General features: G+C 29.3%; 3 protein-coding genes across 6 annotated transcripts; 2 read left to right on the forward strand and 1 right to left on the reverse strand.

Annotated features, from left to right (window-relative positions):
* Positions 1 to 1,286: 1,286 nt before the first annotated feature.
* On the forward strand, positions 1,287 to 3,064 carry LOC110622407 (heavy metal-associated isoprenylated plant protein 35). Its single transcript, XM_021766898.2, has 3 exons — positions 1,287 to 1,606; positions 1,697 to 1,772; positions 1,986 to 3,064. Exons 1-3 carry the CDS (start codon positions 1,517 to 1,519, stop codon positions 2,891 to 2,893), a joined length of 1,074 nt encoding a protein of 357 aa, XP_021622590.1. The 5' UTR covers positions 1,287 to 1,516; the 3' UTR covers positions 2,894 to 3,064.
* Positions 3,065 to 11,134: 8,070 nt separating this feature from the next.
* On the reverse strand, positions 11,135 to 12,756 carry LOC110622022 (40S ribosomal protein S21-2). Of its 4 annotated transcripts, none has more exons than XM_021766360.2 (4): positions 12,602 to 12,756; positions 12,406 to 12,502; positions 12,178 to 12,310; positions 11,135 to 11,398 (listed from the first exon to the last, which is right to left on the reverse strand). In XM_021766360.2, the coding sequence occupies exons 2-4, from the start codon at positions 12,453 to 12,455 to the stop codon at positions 11,336 to 11,338; spliced, it is 246 nt and encodes an 81-aa protein (XP_021622052.1). In that variant the 5' UTR covers positions 12,456 to 12,502; positions 12,602 to 12,756; the 3' UTR covers positions 11,135 to 11,335. The 4 variants fall into 4 exon arrangements, with proteins under 4 accessions (XP_021622052.1, XP_021622054.1, XP_021622053.1 ...); XM_021766362.2 differs by having other exon boundaries at positions 12,406 to 12,472; positions 12,602 to 12,683; XM_021766361.2 differs by having other exon boundaries at positions 12,406 to 12,520; positions 12,602 to 12,629.
* Positions 12,757 to 14,882: 2,126 nt separating this feature from the next.
* Positions 14,883 to 15,652, forward strand: LOC122724675 (protein RALF-like 33). The gene has a single exon (XM_043960382.1). It carries the CDS (start codon positions 15,029 to 15,031, stop codon positions 15,395 to 15,397), a length of 369 nt encoding a protein of 122 aa, XP_043816317.1. The 5' UTR covers positions 14,883 to 15,028; the 3' UTR covers positions 15,398 to 15,652.
* Positions 15,653 to 17,713: the final 2,061 nt, after the last annotated feature.

The following is a 17,713-nucleotide window of genomic DNA, read 5'->3' on the forward strand; positions in this document are numbered from 1 at the left end:
CTTATTACCCATTAAATTGATATTTTTAAAATTAAATTATTTCTAAATTTAAATTGTTCATAAAACTCATTAATTAATAAAACATTAATCATAAAATACTTTTATTTATAAAAATTTAAAATTTATTTTTCTAAATTTAGATAACTTAACAAATAATTTTAATTATATAAATAAACTAAAAACTAATTAAATGAGATAATTACTTTTTAATAATAAAAATAGCATATAAAATTAAATTATGCAATGAATAAATAATTTTTTTAAAAAATTTATATATTGGAGTTGAAATTTTAAAAATAAAAAATAGATTTTTTAGATTAGAAAAATTAAAAATAGGGAGAATAAAATAAAATAATTAATTAAAATTAAATGAGTTAAATAATATTAAAGACGAATAAAAATTTATTTAATAAAAAATAAAAAATTTTAATTTTATAAAATAAAAAATATTTTAATCAAATAATTTTAAAATAAAGATTAATTAAAATTTTTTTAAATATATAAAAATTAAATAATAATTTTTTTTAGTTATATATAAAACTACTTAAATATTTTTAAATAATTTATAATTTTTCAGGAGAGTCCATGTCCATCGCCTAGCCCACCGTAGCTCCGTCCCTCCTTGTGAAGCAATGTTCACTGTTCAGCTGATTGAGCCATGAAACTTAATTAAGAAGGACTTGTGTAGCTGGGCCCACATTCTTTTCCAATTGTATTCCTGTCTTTTTATATGATCGATCGAAAGCAGTTTATAACAGAAAGTAGTTTGCTTCATATTAGTGGAATTTTCTTTTCCTTTTTCCTTCTCCCCGAGCTACTTCTACTTTTCTACTAGCTTGGAGTAAATTTCTATTTGAATTGAATTTATAATTTAAATCAATTATTTAATAATTAAAATTTAAAATTTATAAACTTTAGTTTATTTGATTTTAAAAAATGGGATTTTTTTTTTTTTGAAAAATTTTGTTCAGCACAATGATGTGAAAATTCTAACCTCCAAACACAATATGCATATACATAATTAAATTGAAAAGAAACATAAATCTCTAATTTGCAATTGTTAAAATAAAAATCCAATGTAATCTTACTTTCTCTAGCTAAAAAGCTTTAAGCAAAAAGTATCTGGTCCACTGTATTCCTGTACTGGCTGTTAACTAAGAACCAGTATTTGAAGTCCCCCTTTTTAGCTTTAAATTTTATAATAAAATAATACCATATTTACACCAAATTAATTATTCATATATATATATATATATAGAAGGCATCAAATGCCAAATTGATAGGCACCCACCAAAAGGAAATTAAAAACAAAAAGCCAATTTTTTTATAAAGATTTTATATCAGTAGCCAATCCATCAATGCTGATTTACAATTTCCACCCTATCAAACGCCAACCTCTGGGTTCCACCTTTTCCTTTCCTCCCTCTTCAAGCCCTTCTACTTCTCACTTAACGTTTCCCTTCTTCTTAAGCGTTCCTGCATCTTCTCTTTCCCTTCTTATTCACCTCCTCTCCTAATGGCAGCAGAAGGGAAGACTACTGAACCCAAACAAGAACCTAATAAAGTAGTAGTGGAAGCAAACCCAGAACCACCTCTCAAGTACAAGGTAATTCAATTTATTAGCATGATCATATATTAATCTTTCTGGACAATTCTTTATATGTTTCTTACCTCATTTTATTTCTGTGTCTCGCAGACATTTGTCTTGAAAGTTTCCGTTCATTGTGAAGGATGCAAAAGGAAAGTCAAGAAGATCCTAACAAACATCGACGGTAATCACCGAACTCTCTTATGGGGTTTCTCTACATCCAAAGTTTTGTCGCAGCCAGGAGCAAATCTCATGCTTGTTGATCGATTTCTTTAATCCCCATCTGGGTTTTGGTCATTTTACTGGATTTCAAAGTTCCTTGCCATTGATGAAGGACTTGGTTGATATTATACGAGATTTTCTTTATACTCTTGCTGAGTTTGTTTATTATTTGCAGGTGTTTACACCACAGAAATTGATTTAAGACAACAAAAGGTCACAGTACTGGGAAATGTAGATGCAGAGACTTTGATCAAGAAGCTGGTGAAGGCAGGGAAGCATGCAGAGCTATGGCCTGAAAAAGCTGACCAGAAAGAGAAAAAGAAAAGGAAATCAAAGAATAAAAAGGAGAAAGAAAAAGAGAAAGAGAAACAAAGTGACCCAGAAAGCAGTGATGAAGGAGTTGAAAAAGAGACTGAAACTGTGAAAACTGAAGTAGTACAAATTCAAGACCCTTCTAAGCCCCCTGAATATGGAAGCCCCCTTAAAAACCCAGAGATTATTAACGTTGGCAAACCTGGCGAAGGCGCCGCAGCCAGTAAAACCGCCGCTGGTGAACAAATGAAGGAGGTGAACGTTGAGGTGAAACAACCTGTGTCCTCACCGCTCGATAGCCAGCCACCGGTGACTGACAAAAAAGGCGTCAGCGAAAATGAGGGTGGTGCGGAGAAAAGTGGCAGTGGCTGTGGTGGTAGCGGAGGTAAAAAGAAGAAAAAGAAGGGGCATAAGGGGAATAACAACAATGTTGATGAGGGTGAACATTGTGGTGATGCACCAGCAGGCACCGGATCACCTAGTCAAGGTCATAGTCAAGGCCCCGTTCAATGTCCAACCAATCAAAGCCCTCCACATCACCACGTGTACCAATACCCACCACATTACTATGCACCTCCTCCAGTGTACTCAGTGCATTACAACGCAGCGCAACCCAGCACCAGCTACGGTGCATCAATCTCATACGCGTACATGCATCCGGGGACAGTGAGCGAACCTCCACCGTCAGATGTGGACTCAGATATATCACCGCCGTCCGATTCATTTGAGATTTTTAGCGATGAAAATCCAAATGCATGCTCAATTATGTGAAAATTTGAGAAGAGGCATGCTACGTGATGATATCAATCAAATTGAAGCTTATACTTCTTGTATTTGTATGGAGTATGGGGTAAAATTTTTGTATTGTATGTAGATATATGATTGGTAAAATTATAAATAAATAAATAAGAGGGGCAACTGAGGTAGCTGATTTAGCTTTCATTTGGTGTCTTTTTCACTCTTTTTCTATGGTTGGTTTCAGAAGCTTATATGAATACTAGCCTAGCCATGTAATGTTCAGCTGTTAATACAAAATCTTTCTTTTAATTTTAGTTTAACTGGATAAATTAATTTATATTTAGTTTGTATCTATTAAAAAAAATAAAATGCTTTATCTCAAATAAATAAATTTTATATTTAAAAATTTTCAACTCAAATCTATTGATTAACAGTATTTTAATAGTATTGCCCATTAAAATTATCTTTCAAAATCAAAATATTTAATTTTTTAAAAAATAATTAAAATATTTTTTCAAGTAAAAAAATTAATTGAATCATTTCACTAAATTATATATACTAAATAGTTATTTTGCTAATTAAATACTATGTATTTATGGTCTCTTGCTTGAGAGTTTTCGTTCTCTCTCTCTCTCACAAGGTTTTCTAGGCTTTTTTTGTTCACTTTTTAAGGTTTTTATTATAGCGATTGACGAGGATGCTATTTCAGTAGAGATGGCCAGTTTATCCGTCGATGGTGAGACGAATAATGATGAAGGCTTAATTTTTGAGTTGATGACGGTTTGATTGGATCTGAAGATCTCTCGTTATGTCTTGTGGGGCACTTTCTCACTAATAGGTTTATAAATTTCAATGCCATGGAACACATTTTTGCAGCTCTATGGCAACCATTTGAGCATATTTATGTTCGACAAGAAGAGGGTCATATATATGCGTCTCAACTTTTTCATTCTGTTGATTTGAAAAGGGTTTTAACTATGTGTATGTGTACCTTTAACAACCATCTCCTTATGCTTGAAAAAAATGGAGGGTTTCTCTCAACCGGCTGAAGTCCCCCTCACACATGTTCCTTTTTGGATCCAGGTGCATGGACTACAATAAGGATTTTCCTCTCTGATCGTGTGGTTACCAACAAAGGTAATGAATTGGGTGTATTCTTGGAGTCAGATTCAGATAATTTTATTGGACCCCGAAAATCTTATGTTTGACTCCGCTATAAGCATGATCTGTCCAAGTTATTCATAAGACTCTGAGAATGCGTAAAAGTGATGGTGCATGGTTCAATGTTCGTTTTGTTTATGAATGGGCTCTCAATTTTCATTTCTTTTGTGGCTTCTTTTACTATACGTAGAGATTTTGTCGTGAACTTCTGAAATTTAGAAATGGTCTTATGAACAATATGATCCTGAAATGGTCCTGAATCATGCAAATTATCAAGGTCCGCAAAGCCATGGTAGTAGATAGTTGAAGGGAGAAGGGAGAAGGTGGAGAAAATAATGGTGAAACTTCATTAGGTAACACTTTTAGTAATTTCACTGGTGGGAAGTATACACCACAAAATCCAGTGTACAATAATAAACATGATCAGGGCGGGATCCATGGAGATAATTTGAATTCAAATAGGAACTTTCTAGGGTTTCGGAAGATGGTGTTATCGTTGTGGACCCTAAAAGAAGACGAATAAGCCAGGAAATTAGGAAGACTAGTGGGAAAAGCCCATTATTGATCATGCTTCATGTGCTTCCGATAACATATCAAAAAATAGAACAGCGGCGGATCCTGGAGATCACGATGAGTTGTATTAATTGGAATTATCTTATGTTTGGCAATTTACGAGCAGTTCAAACCCTATAAGAGATGGTCAGAGTCTAATTTTATTTTTTGATTAAAACATTATGTTGTTTTGTTCATTCCTATTAATGAAATAAAAGACTTTTGATTTATTTTTCAATGAAATAAAAAAATAAGTAATAAATACACACTAACAATACTACATAGAAAATATTATGAACTAGTGAGATATTCTACACTTAAATGGTATATTTATAATTAATTTATTTATTTTGGAAATTCCAATATTTTTATCATTCAATTTATTTATAATGATATTTTAAATAATTACTTACACAATATATATTAAATTAGTAAACTTCTTCTGTTATATAAAAACAAAAAATATATAAGCAGTTTAATTTTGTATGTAGCATCACATTTTATGTCAATTTAATATATTTTTATCAAATAATTTATCTAAAACCTTAAAATATTATAAAATAAAATATATAAATAATATAAAGCTTTTTTTATAAAATATACTAAGATCTGATTTGGTTTAGAATAATTTAGTTCTAGTGAAATTAATTTCTTATGATAAATATATTTTAACTAATAGAATAATTGAGCCGTTGTTATAAAGTGATTATAATTAATATTTCTCAAAATTTTAAATTGATGGATTTTGTTCTTCTTATGAAGATTATAGTCTAAGGCATTACCATTCCATTCCCTTGGGTAGCTGTTATATAATAATCCATAAGCCTTCTATTAGGGCTTATGTAAGAGGAAAATCATTTTACTCTTTTTTTTAATATATATTTATTACATTTAAATAAATTAAGAATTATTATTTGGTGGCTCTACAAATTACCATTTTATATTATTCATTTTCATAGTTTAATGTTGAAAAGAATATGGACCCATCTTATTATTTATTTATTTTTCTCCATTATGGCCATACCTTTGATCAAAATTAGAGAAAAAAAAAATTAAAAATCCACCAATGCCTTCCTCTAGATATGGCTTTCAATATCTAGAAAGTTCTTCTTTTGATTTTTATTCCCTTGGCCACTATAAGGTAATTTTTGACATTCCAAGCTTCATAAAAGAATCTCATGGTTTTTATTCTTATTCTTGATTGATATATATATATATATATACTGGCTTTTTTAACAAAAACATTTTTTTTTCTTTAAAAGTAATCATGGCATCAAATTAAAATTATATGATTATAAAAAAAAAAATTTTGTAATGCCAATATATTGGAATTTGAAAAATAGATTATATTAATTAAAAAAAACTATTGGGTATTTATTATTTTAAACATATTGAATTTTAAACCCATATATTATTTAAAATTAATTGACTCAATTAATTTAAATTTATATTCCCAAATTGAGAAATGATAGACTTGTGAAACCATTATTGAAAATTTTTAATTACTTTGAAAACATCTTTTTTTTAAAAAAAAAAAGCCAGATAATTGAATATCCAACGATTTTTATTTTTAAAAAAACATATTTCTTTATTTGTTGGAATATTTGCATGGATGAAATTAAAATGATTTTTGTTTATGCACAGTGAAAATAGTAAATTTTGATGGTAGGATTAATCATTAAAATTTGAATTGTGAGTCTTATTTGCATATTTCTGTTTATCATTTGCTTAGCAATTTCCATTTATCAGGAAGGAATTTGATTCCTTTAATCTTTTATTTATCTTCTTCCCCAAGCCACTAAAGAATAGCCTTGCTGGATTTTTAAAAATTTAATTTAAAATTTTTATAATATTAACCAAGACACGCAAAATTAGTGGGTTTATATATATAGTTGGATTTATGATTTCGAGTAGTTTGTTTTTTTGTTATAACATGTTAACAACTATTTATTTTAGAGAGAATTACTTTTTCATAAACAATTAACTGATTCATTCTTCTACTTTCTATCACTTCTGATTTCATCAAAATTATAAATTTTTTTATACAAAATATCATTAATAAGAGAAAAAAATATTAAATTATTATTTTTAAAATTAATATTTTAATTTTTAAATTTTAATTTACTTAAATTTGTAAGCCTCCTTCAAAATAATCGAATTAATAAAATCTTATTAATAAATTAAAGCAACGTACTGAAATATTAAATTTAATCTCTACCAAATCACTCGTGCCTCTCACTACTCTCATTTCTATTCACTTGCATCGCTCACTCCTCTCTCATTTCTATCCACTTGCATCGTTTGTTGCTCACTGTTTGCATCTCCAACCGTTCGTGTCACTTGCTGTTTGTATTCTCGTATCCAATCCTTCATTTCCTTCTCAATTACTGGAAAATGAATTTCTAACATACAAATTTTATAGGTTTAGATATGGATTAGATTTAGGTATGGATTAGATAATAATAATAATAATAATAATAATAATAATAATAATAATAATAATAATAATGGTGTGGAAAGTAGTCAAAGAAATTTGAAATTTTGAAGGGCAGAAAAAATTTTTATTAGAAAACATTATAACTTTGATCTTAAACTCACCGGTTGTTTATCAATTTTGAATAATATATTAAAATATTTTAAAAATCTTTAAAATATCTACTTATTAGTTATTTTATTTATTTTAATCGTTAAATATTATGAAAAAAAAACACATTAAATTTATATTTTAAAAAATATAGAAGTGCAGTCTGTTTTAAAATCAAGTGACGTGTGTTTGGAGTATTAAATACAAATTAACATATTGATAATGACCAACCTTTTAATATGTAAGATCTTTCGAGATCCTAATTCGATATTAACACTTCAGATTTCAAGATTTTTATTGGACAAATATCTAACTTCCAACTCTCAAATTCTGTATCATGTTTTAAATGCGTATACTATTGTGATTCTAACAAAATATATATGAAAAATAGTATGATTTGAATCGGTTAAATATTAATAAATTAACCGTCTATTATTAATAAATTATTTAAAATATATAATCCACCAGAAAAGAAATATATAATTGATATACCCTATATAACTATAATTATATATACTCCTGCTGTTCAAAAAAAGTGAATCATTTTCTTTTCTAAAAATACTTCTTACTTATCCACAACTTTAACCTCTTTCAAACATATCACTGAGTTTTATTATTCTCATTTACCATTATTTGTTACCTTCATCACAAGATTCAGTTCTTTTACTCTCCCAAAATTATGTGGCTTAAACCACATGTTGCAATCTCATTAGCCCAAATCTCAATCTCATCAGGAGGTATGACAAATTGGCAATTATTACGATTGGCGGTGCTATAATTAATTAGGAAGATAATGACTATAATCATCACAAATACAGTGATCCAAGCACACGCCTACATTCCAAAACTAAAAGATTTATTTGTTTTCTCTTAGAATAAAAAATCTACTTTTATTTTTTCATTTATCATTTTAGATTTTGTTTATTAAGTTGCATTTTATAATTTTAATATTTATTAAATACCAAAATTTTTTCAAAATTCAATTTAATATATTTATCATTAAATGTAAATAGAATATAATTAATAAAATTAATTTAATCATACATTACTTTTTTTTTATTTTTTAAATCTTTTAGTTATTTACTTTACGTTTATCTAAGTTGTTACTGATATGTAAATGACTAAAATGTACTTATTTTTAATATAATTATTTAATATTCATAATTCCAAAATTACAATTATTCAGCTATAAGTATTTAAAACCTTAAACAACAAATAAATTATTTCTATAATCTACTCCTTCCCTTTTTTAATAAATGTATTTTTTGATAATTTTTTTAATTTAAGTCTTCATTTATGAAATTAAGATATTTTTATAAAGACAATTTTAAATATATCCTTATTAATATTAATTAATATAATAATTTTTACTCTTTTTCCAATAATAACATTAATAAATTGTATGGTTTTTAATATTTTATTAAAGAAAGGACATTTTAATAAAACAATATTCTTATTAATTTATTCTAATTATTATTTTAATCCTAATTAAATTTACCGGACTAAATAGTAATTCTCCAGAAAAATATTATCTTTCAATTAAAATACATATACATATAAAATAAATTTAAATAATATTTCACTTATTGAAAGTAGAATGAAAAAGAAAATATTTAATGAAGTATTGGACTATAAAATGATACTGATTTAAAAATTAAAAAAAAAACTCTCAAAATGAGAAATAAAAAAATAAAGGGAGAAATGTTTAACCACTCCCATTTAATTAATATTACAAAGTGTTTTTTTTTTCTTTGGAATTAGTTTTGTTTAAATGTCCAATTTTTATATTTTTTAAAATTACACTTTTATCTTTAATGGAGATCATTTTAACACTATGTAAATTATCAATTAGCTCCCCTTGTTTTTAAATATCAACTATCTCACTTCTATCAATTATTTCACTTCTCTTTTTTACATATTATCCAATTAATTTTAATTTTGAGATGAATTAATTAATTAGTATTTTATTTTTAAAATTGTATTAATTTCATTTTTCTTATTTGTACATATGCGAGCATCATCAGAATAAGTAGGATATAGAATTTTAATGAAGATAAAGTGTACGTAAACAAATTCAAAGATGCAGGAGGTGAAGAGACAGGCAAGGCATGAAAAAGCAAATGATAGATAGGGGTGTAAACGAACCGAGCCGAGCCGAGTTTTGAAGAGTTCAAGCTTGGTTCGTTAAAATTTTTTCGAGCTCGAGCCGAATTCGAGCTTTACTCATATCGAATTCGAGCCGAGTATTATGAAGTTCAAGCTTGGCTCGTTTAGCAAACGAACTTAGACGAGTCGAGCTTTTATCGAGCTGAGTCGAGTTTTTATCGAGCTGAGTCGAGTTTTTATCGAACTGAGTCTCAAATAGTTCACGAATAATTTAATTTATTTAAATGTATAATGAGTTTTAGTTTAAAACTAATAAGTTTAAAACTAAAATAATTTTAGATAAATAAGTATATCTACAAATTAGCATGTAAACTTATAAAAATGAGTTTTTAAATCTTAGTGATCTAAATATATGCAAGTTTAAGAGTGTAACTAAACTATATAGAGATGAATTTTAAAAAATTCAGATTTGGCTCATGAAAGTATATGCAGGGTTTAGTTTATTTCTCTTATAATAGTAATTTCAGTTTACTTAACGAGACTATTCACGAGTCTATTCGCGAGCCTGCTCATGAACTCAGAAACGAGTCGAGTTCACGAGCTTTAACGAGCCGAATACTATGGAGCTCAAGTTTGGCTTGTTTACCAAACGAGCCTAAAAATTAAGCTCGAGCTTGGCTCGTTTAGAAATCGAGTCGAACTCGGTCGAGTTTTTATCGAATCGAACCTCGAATAGCTCACGAACGGCTTGGCTCATTTACACCCCTAATGATAGATAATAATTCAACACATGACAACGCCATTTTTCTAAAAAGGACGTGAAATTATGGAGCTTAATGGGCCAATGCCCTTGATTTTGAAGCGACCAGCAAATGCAATAACAGCGTTCTCAACCTTCTTACTCCTCATTCTCAGGTGTCCTTGAAAACTATCGACTTTTACCTTTCTCATTCTGTTACTCCACTTGTTCTTCAGAAACAAGAAAGCGTTGTACTAATAATCGTCTTCACCGAAGTATTGTCGCTCGTCGGTGGCCTTGACTTTCTCAAGCATCTTATCAAGGTCTTGCGGGAGCTGAGTGTTCCATTTCACCATCTAGTTTCGCAAACGTTCCTTCCAATGGCATGATCACATGGATGTAGGGAAGCTTGCGAGGGGCATTACAGTGCATCTTTTTGCAGTCTCCCAACAATGCCTCATTAAGCAACTCGTTCGCCACCACGTTTGTTGTTGATTTCTTGTTTTGTTCTCATGACTGCAGTTGTTGATGGGTTTTATCAATGCAAGGCAAATTGTCGGTGCAGATGCGTTTTAAGTTTCAGCGACAGTGACACGGTCGCGTTGCTAAACAATGGCACTGCAAATACTTGCGGACAAACTTGAGTACCGTGATCCAGTGCTTTAAATGGAAGGTTAATGGTACTGTTGACATGGACGAGGGCCGCGGATTAACCCTTCCAAGAGCTTGCTCCCATTGCTAATCCTTCCCCGTCATTGATTGTTCATACTTGGTTTTCATTATGATGATCATTGAAGTTGGTGGGTGGTAGAGAAGAAAGAAAATGGACAATTGCACTAGTGATTTCTGCTATACATCTGAGACTTGATTTTAAATAACCAAGTCGAGAAACAGGGGCAGGAAAGAGTTATGGAGTAACAACTTAGTTTATTTTCCTGAAAACCTATCCAATCATAACCTATGCTTCTGGCAAATTCCTCTCAAAAATCTATTAAGACTACATCGTTTTGTTTAATCTACAGCAAGTTTCAAATGTTATAATCAATTGTTTACAAGAAATAAATGCTTAGTGAATCGAAAGTTTCAAATGGCATTTGCTGAAATATTTCACTTCTATTTATGGATTGAAATCTTCAAAACTTAGAACTGCAACACGATATTATATAAAATCATGCCAAAAAAGGTTCAACATAGAATCAAGCTCAGTACTAGATATTAACTCCATGATAACAAATCTAAAACCACAGAAACAAAACGGAACAGCCAGGTAACTGCAGTCACTCTTCATGGACTAACAACGTTTGAAAGAAAACAGAACATCCTCCCAGTGCAATTATTGGCGGAGCTCTGCCTTCTTCTTTTGCCAAAGCCTGTCCAAAGCACTGTCGGCATCACCCTGTAATGTTGCACAACCAAAATCCCCATGATCAGCATGCAAGTTTAGCACAAAAATCCAGTAACTAAGATTAGAAACTTGAAGCCTATGACTGCATTAATAAGAAAAAAATAAAATAAAATAAAATAAAATAAAACCAACATTAACAATATCAGTGGCAACCAACATAATATCCAAAAGGGTAGTGATAAAACAAAAACATGACAATCAAAAGCTAGATCTGTGCCAAACATTGTATCATGCACAACAGTGCAGATCATAGCATAATACTTAAATGGCAACAAATCCAAATATCCTATACTATAAAACATGATTTCTCAAGCTCAAGTACAATTAAGTGTTGGATCACCATAATAAATACAATGAAAAGACAAATTATTCATCAATATAAACAAGTGTAATTCAAAAGTCTGCATATCAGGCACATAATACAATTACACCAGTGAGATATCTCGTCAGGCACAAACACCTACTGTTCATACACAATGACTGACCAATGTAATCTACCCTTCTCTAAATAGATTGGAACCCGACATTCTAAGAAGACCCAATCTATTTGCATAATGCAAGCAATCCTTTTCCAGACATCAAAATTAATGTAGTCATAGTTAAAATTAAACTAGTAAATCTATCCAAAGTGCTCACCAATAATGACACAACAACATCCAGAAACTAGGCTATACCTTAGAGTAGCAATGCAAAGCAAAACAAAAAATCGAAAAACCTCGAAACCAAAATTAATTCTTGTAAGGATGAAAAGATAAAGCAAGAACAATAACCTGAGCTCGGACGAAACCACAGAGGGCAAAAGTGGAAAATTGACCAGTGTAGTGGCCATTGGCATCCAAGTGGCCAATGTTAATCTGGACAGAAGCATGATCCTTGGAGGTGATGAGCCTATTTGTGGCAGAGCTGCAAAGCCATAGCACAAAAAAATGCTAAGATTTTCTACTTCGAAGAAAAACTAACAAGTGTGTTCAAATAAAACTGATATAAGCTTATATTACCATTTCCTGGGGATGTACAGATCCATATTCTGACCCTCTTCGTTCTGCATCTTGAATGATTGATTGGCTACCCAGAAAAACACTTAGCTCAAATCACCTAATTCAACAATCAATCCTTATGATCAAAATACGTTTAAACTGGTAACCTACGGTTGTATAGATGAACGATACATGAAAAATGGATGAAAAAGAGCACCTGATGAGGAAGACTGCAGCTGCGAGAAGCTCAAGGCAAAAGACTAGGAAAAATGAATCATTTTGGGAATTTATATCGGCGACAAAACCCTAACCCTAATGCCAATTACTTGCGTGCCCTTTTGTGATGAAATTACTAACAGAGACCACTCTCGCATGTAGGCTTTGGGCATTTGTTTTGTTGGGCTATGTTTAGTTAGCCGGGACTCGAGATCGTTTAAGTTTCTGGGCCTGGCTATCATTAATTAGATTTGCATGCATCACACAAACTCATACACTTTCTTGATCCTACATGATAGACTTGCTTTCCTTTTTTGTCTATTTTAAATTATAAATTAAATTTTCTTTTTAAAGTGATAATTTATCCTTTAATTTATTAATATGTCCCTATTTAATGTGTTTTTAAAAAATAAGATCTGTTAATGCTAAGAACGATTTAATAATAAAGCTAATTCTTCTTTACTTTGCTAGTTAATCTTGTTACTAAAATTAAACAAAGTGAATAAGCTCTAATTTAACAAGTATGATTTGAGATTCTATAAACACTAATCTCTCCCTAACATTTTAGAAAGAGAACTTTGTCTTTTTTAGACTTCATATTTATTTTTTTTGTCATTCAGCGACTCTCCCTGTTCCGATGGTTGGGAGGAGCCTCTCTCCCTTATTTCAAAAGTGGATTACCTTCCTTCCTTTTGAATGAGATTTTTTTAATAAATAATTATTGTTTGGTTATTTTTAAAGTAGATTAGTACTTAATAGTGAGAATTTTCATTAAATTTACTGTGTTTTGGATTGTTGACTTTATTTTTTTTTTCTTACAAAGTTGGAGGAGTGGCAATCATAGTATTTTCTTGAAGAGTCTGGTGCTCTAGAGTCTATAAGCAGTCATTTTTGCTCGTCACTGACCCTAAAGTCTTATCCAAAGACTAGATCTTATCGACTATACAATCTCCATTTCTTCATCTACATATAGTTCTCGCTTGGCTTTGATGGTGACACTTAGATTCGATCGTAAAAGTTACATTTTTCTCTTTCTTAAGTGTTCGACGTTCACTACTAGCACTCAATCTAGCATTATTTGTGTTTTCTTATGATTCTTTTACCATCCATCCTTTTATGGGCAGATCTTGCTTCGAAATACTTGCTAATGGTAATATTCATTTTATTTTATAATTTGTTGTTTATGGTTTGACTATTGCTAAAAGAGTAGCAATTAGTAGTAATTCTATTTTAATTTTTATCGATACCGATAATGAGAAGTTTGGAGATGATGGAGGGCGCTTTTTATTAAATTTTGTCAAGTTCAATACCGAATCAAGTTGTGCTATCGAATCAAGAGTTTATGTTTATATTTATTGTTTATTTGAATGAACTATTGTACCTTAATCTGTGTTTGGTTTTTTCTAGAGCTGTACTTAATCTTTTAGCCATATTCGCTTTTCAATGGATACATATATTTCTAATTAAAAAAATATACTTTATTAATTTATTCATTATTATTGAAATCAGTATTATTTTTTATTTAAAAATTAATATTTTTTAAAAATTTTAATTCAATTAATTTTCCTATTCATTCTATTGGTTAAAAATTTTAATTCTTTTTAATTTAAAATAAAAACTTTTTTTTTAAAATGAATCAACAACAATGGTCAGCTTGAATTTCAATAAAGAATAACTATATTAAAATATAAAAAAAGGTAAAAATAATGATTTGAAAATGATGAACAAGATGAAGACTAGAGTAAAGTGGACTTGTTTGCGTTTATTTCAGAACATGAAAAAAACAATAAATTCGTAGAAAATATTTGTTTAAGAGACAGCTGGATTTGGTAGTGCCGAGGCTGAGTCCAGGGACGCGCAAACACCGTCTGGGTAATCTGTGATGGGTATACCATGGTTTAGCGGGATTAAGCATTCCTGTCTGATTGTATTTTATGTGTCTTAAAAAATAATTTATATAAAAATAAATTCAACGAGTCGCATTTTGGTAAATAAACCTAATTCAAAGTTGATAATTGATTATGGACTTCTTATAAGTAACCTGACTAGCTGTCAATTTAAAAGTGAGACTCATGAATCAAAGTCTTGTACAATTTAAAAATAAGATAGAAAAAAAAAAAGTTATAACTCTAACTACACTAACTGACTTTGATTGGTAAAATTTAATCAACATTAATAAAATTTTAATTTTAATTTTAAATTAGAATTATTCAGTGCTGTCGTTTTAATTTCAAAAAGCCTCCAACCAGCCTAAAAGAAAAAAAAAAAAGCTTAGCTGTTGTTGTCTCCACCGCAATAAAAGAATAAAGAATCCTAAAAACCAAAGCTAAACTTAAACAGAACAATAGAAGAGAGAAAGAAAGACAGAAACCATCAGTTCAAGAAACAAAGGAAAAGAGAGATTCTTTGTGGTTTTAATTACTTGTCAATGGCCAACTTGTTAGCTTCTTCTTTCTTGGTTTGTATCGCTGCCCTATTCATATCGATCTTGATGAGCACATCATCCACCGTTCATGGAAGTGGAGAACACCTGCACCACCTGGGATGGATACCCATCAGATCATCCTGCAAAGGGTCCATAGCAGAGTGCTTGGCCATCGACGGCGAGGAGTTTGAGTTGGACTCGGAGATCAGCAGGCGAATTTTAGCAACCAGCAACTACATCAGCTATGGAGCAATGCAGAGGAACACGGTGCCCTGCTCTAGGAGAGGAGCCTCCTACTACAATTGCCAACCAGGGGCTCAGGCCAACCCCTACACCCGTGGCTGCAGTGCCATTACAAGGTGCAGGAGTTGATTTCATTTTTTTATTTTTTATTTATTTTCAATTAGTGATTGTTAATTTGTGCTATTGATGAAAATATTGTTTCCATAACTATATCTGAATTTCTTTGTAAAAGGTTATGGTTACTGTTCTCTCCCTACTTCTTGTTTTTTTCTTTTTTTTTTTTACAATGCGTGTCTTATGATTAATTTATGAAAGGTCTGTTGTGATTTATTTTATTTTATGAATGTATGTTTTTATTGATATAAAAATAAAATATTTAATTAATTTATTTTCATCATTTTTCTATTTATTTTCATTTTAAAGATATTTAGACTCTATTTATTTTATGAAAAATATTTTTTAAACACAATTTAAATTAAATTCATAAATTTAAACCTGTGTTTAAATTTTGTTTTTAAATTAAAAGTTTAAAAGTAATATTTTTTAAATTTAAATATTTGTTAGATTACGATGAAATTAAAGTTAAAGTATTTAATAAAATATGTAATGTAAATTTATAATGTAAAATAAAATTAAAATTTTTTCTTATTTTTATATAGAATTTAATATGTTTTTAATAATCTTAAGTTAAATAATATTTTTTTTCATAAAAAAGTAAATTTCAATTTTAACGCGAAAGGCATGCTCCCAGATTTCCAATAAAATTAATTTAATATGTTTTACTAATCTTAAAAAGTTAAATGATATTTAAAGAAAAAAAATTCAAGCGCACTTTGAACGTGGTACTTACGAAAAAAAGTAAATTTCAATTTTAATGCAAAAGGCATACCCTCATATTTTTTCCAATATAAACGAAGAACAAAAGCAAAAGCCAGCTCACCAAATTTATGCAAAAAGGAAATACTCGTTAAAAGTACTAATGAGAACTGTTCTCTCTCTAACATTTTTTCTTTTTAATTTCTGTCAAGTAGCATAGGTCTTTTTGTCACTCGAATGAACTTTTCCCGCTGGAAAGATAACCATTGTCCAGAGTTTATGGAAAGGTTACGTATTCAGTCCTTGCTAGCGATTTGGCTGGTAGTTGATTTTGATCTGATTTAAAATCGATTTTAGTTAATCCAAATTTCATCAATTTTATTTTTTTAATTAATCTTTTAATTTCAATTATAATTTTTCCTCCACCCAGCTCTTAGCTTAGCTGCTGTCCCAAGCTTTCCTTAAAACCCAAAGCCAGACATAAAGGTCAGAGAGGTTTCTTCCCTCTGGGACCTACGGTCGCATTGCTAGATTTTATTGGGGCCAGATTGATTTGGTTTAGGAAATTTCTATTGTGACTCATTTATTTCATTTTAATCGAAATTTAAATGAACTCTTCTAATTTAAAAAATTTCAGTATAATTTACAGATAAAAAAATAGAATGGGCAAATAAAATAAATTTAAATAGAGAAACCACAAAAGATGTATTTAATTTGATTTAATTTAATTTATATATTATATATTTTTATTCTCAAATACTCTAAGAAAGAAAGAATGATTAAGTTTTAAGTTTTTTATTAATTAATTTTAACTAAGATCAAATATGTTATAATCCGAAAACTAATTTAATATTAATAAATTAAAATTAATTATGTTCCAATTTGTATCCATAACTTATATTCTTAAAAATAGTGCCAATATTACAGAATGAATCCTAGAAAAAAATTGATTCAATTTTATTCTTTTAAAAAAAGGAAAATTATTAAAATTTGAATTTGTTGGTGATATATGATTTTGGAGTACCGAGTGAGGAAGAGAACGTGGTTTTTTTGGGAATAGCACTCATCTCAGCATTTTTCGATTTAAATCTTGTTACATGAGGGTCTTTTACGGTTAATTAGTAAGAGAAAAATTCATTCTCTTTTTTATCGATTTGGTCTTTATTTTTATAATTTAGAAGGAAATTTAACTGTTAATAACAATAATCTTAAATTGTGCCAATACACTTAATGATTTATAATTCTTTAAACTCTGTTTTGTTTTGTTTTTTTTTTATATGATTTTTAAGTTGTTGACGGATAAATCTACCTTGAATTTCAAATTGATTTGGATATGACTAGCGGTGATATTGTGCAGGAAGGGTGCTATTGTGAAATTTATCTCATTGCATATAGTATTTTATTTTGTCGATTCCCACCTGAACATGTGTTGATATTTTCTCTAATTGGATATGTGTTGATGGCAAGAATAGCAATGGTGCTAAATAATTTTTCGCTTATTTTTATTTTAGTATATGATTTTCAATGCAATTAATAGTGTATATATATACATATAATTTTAAATTTAATTTATTTAATTTTGAAAAATAAGGCTAACCCTTTTTTTAAAAAATAAAATTGCTGAAAAAT

This window comes from Manihot esculenta, chromosome 9, assembly GCF_001659605.2.
Source record: "Manihot esculenta cultivar AM560-2 chromosome 9, M.esculenta_v8, whole genome shotgun sequence".
NCBI classification, from domain to species: domain Eukaryota; kingdom Viridiplantae; phylum Streptophyta; class Magnoliopsida; order Malpighiales; family Euphorbiaceae; genus Manihot; species Manihot esculenta.

What these genes read in the sequence shown, in the direction of transcription:
- LOC110622407 (XM_021766898.2), top strand. Translation starts at nt 1,517, where the DNA reads ATGGCAGCAGAAGGGAAGACTACTGAACCCAAACAAGAACCTAATAAA. An exon ending in AACCACCTCTCAAGTACAAG is followed by an intron (nt 1,607 to 1,696) that starts GTAATTCAATTT and finishes TGTGTCTCGCAG; the next exon opens with ACATTTGTCTTGAAAGTTTC. An exon ending in GATCCTAACAAACATCGACG is followed by an intron (nt 1,773 to 1,985) that starts GTAATCACCGAA and finishes TATTATTTGCAG; the next exon opens with GTGTTTACACCACAGAAATT.
- LOC110622022 (XM_021766360.2), bottom strand. Translation starts at nt 12,455, where the DNA reads ATGCAGAACGAAGAGGGTCAGAATATGGATCTGTACATCCCCAGGAAA. An exon ending in CTGTACATCCCCAGGAAATG is followed by an intron (nt 12,311 to 12,405) that starts GTAATATAAGCT and finishes ATGGCTTTGCAG; the next exon opens with CTCTGCCACAAATAGGCTCA. An exon ending in GTGGTTTCGTCCGAGCTCAG is followed by an intron (nt 11,399 to 12,177) that starts GTTATTGTTCTT and finishes GCAACATTACAG; the next exon opens with GGTGATGCCGACAGTGCTTT.
- LOC122724675 (XM_043960382.1), top strand. Translation starts at nt 15,029, where the DNA reads ATGGCCAACTTGTTAGCTTCTTCTTTCTTGGTTTGTATCGCTGCCCTA.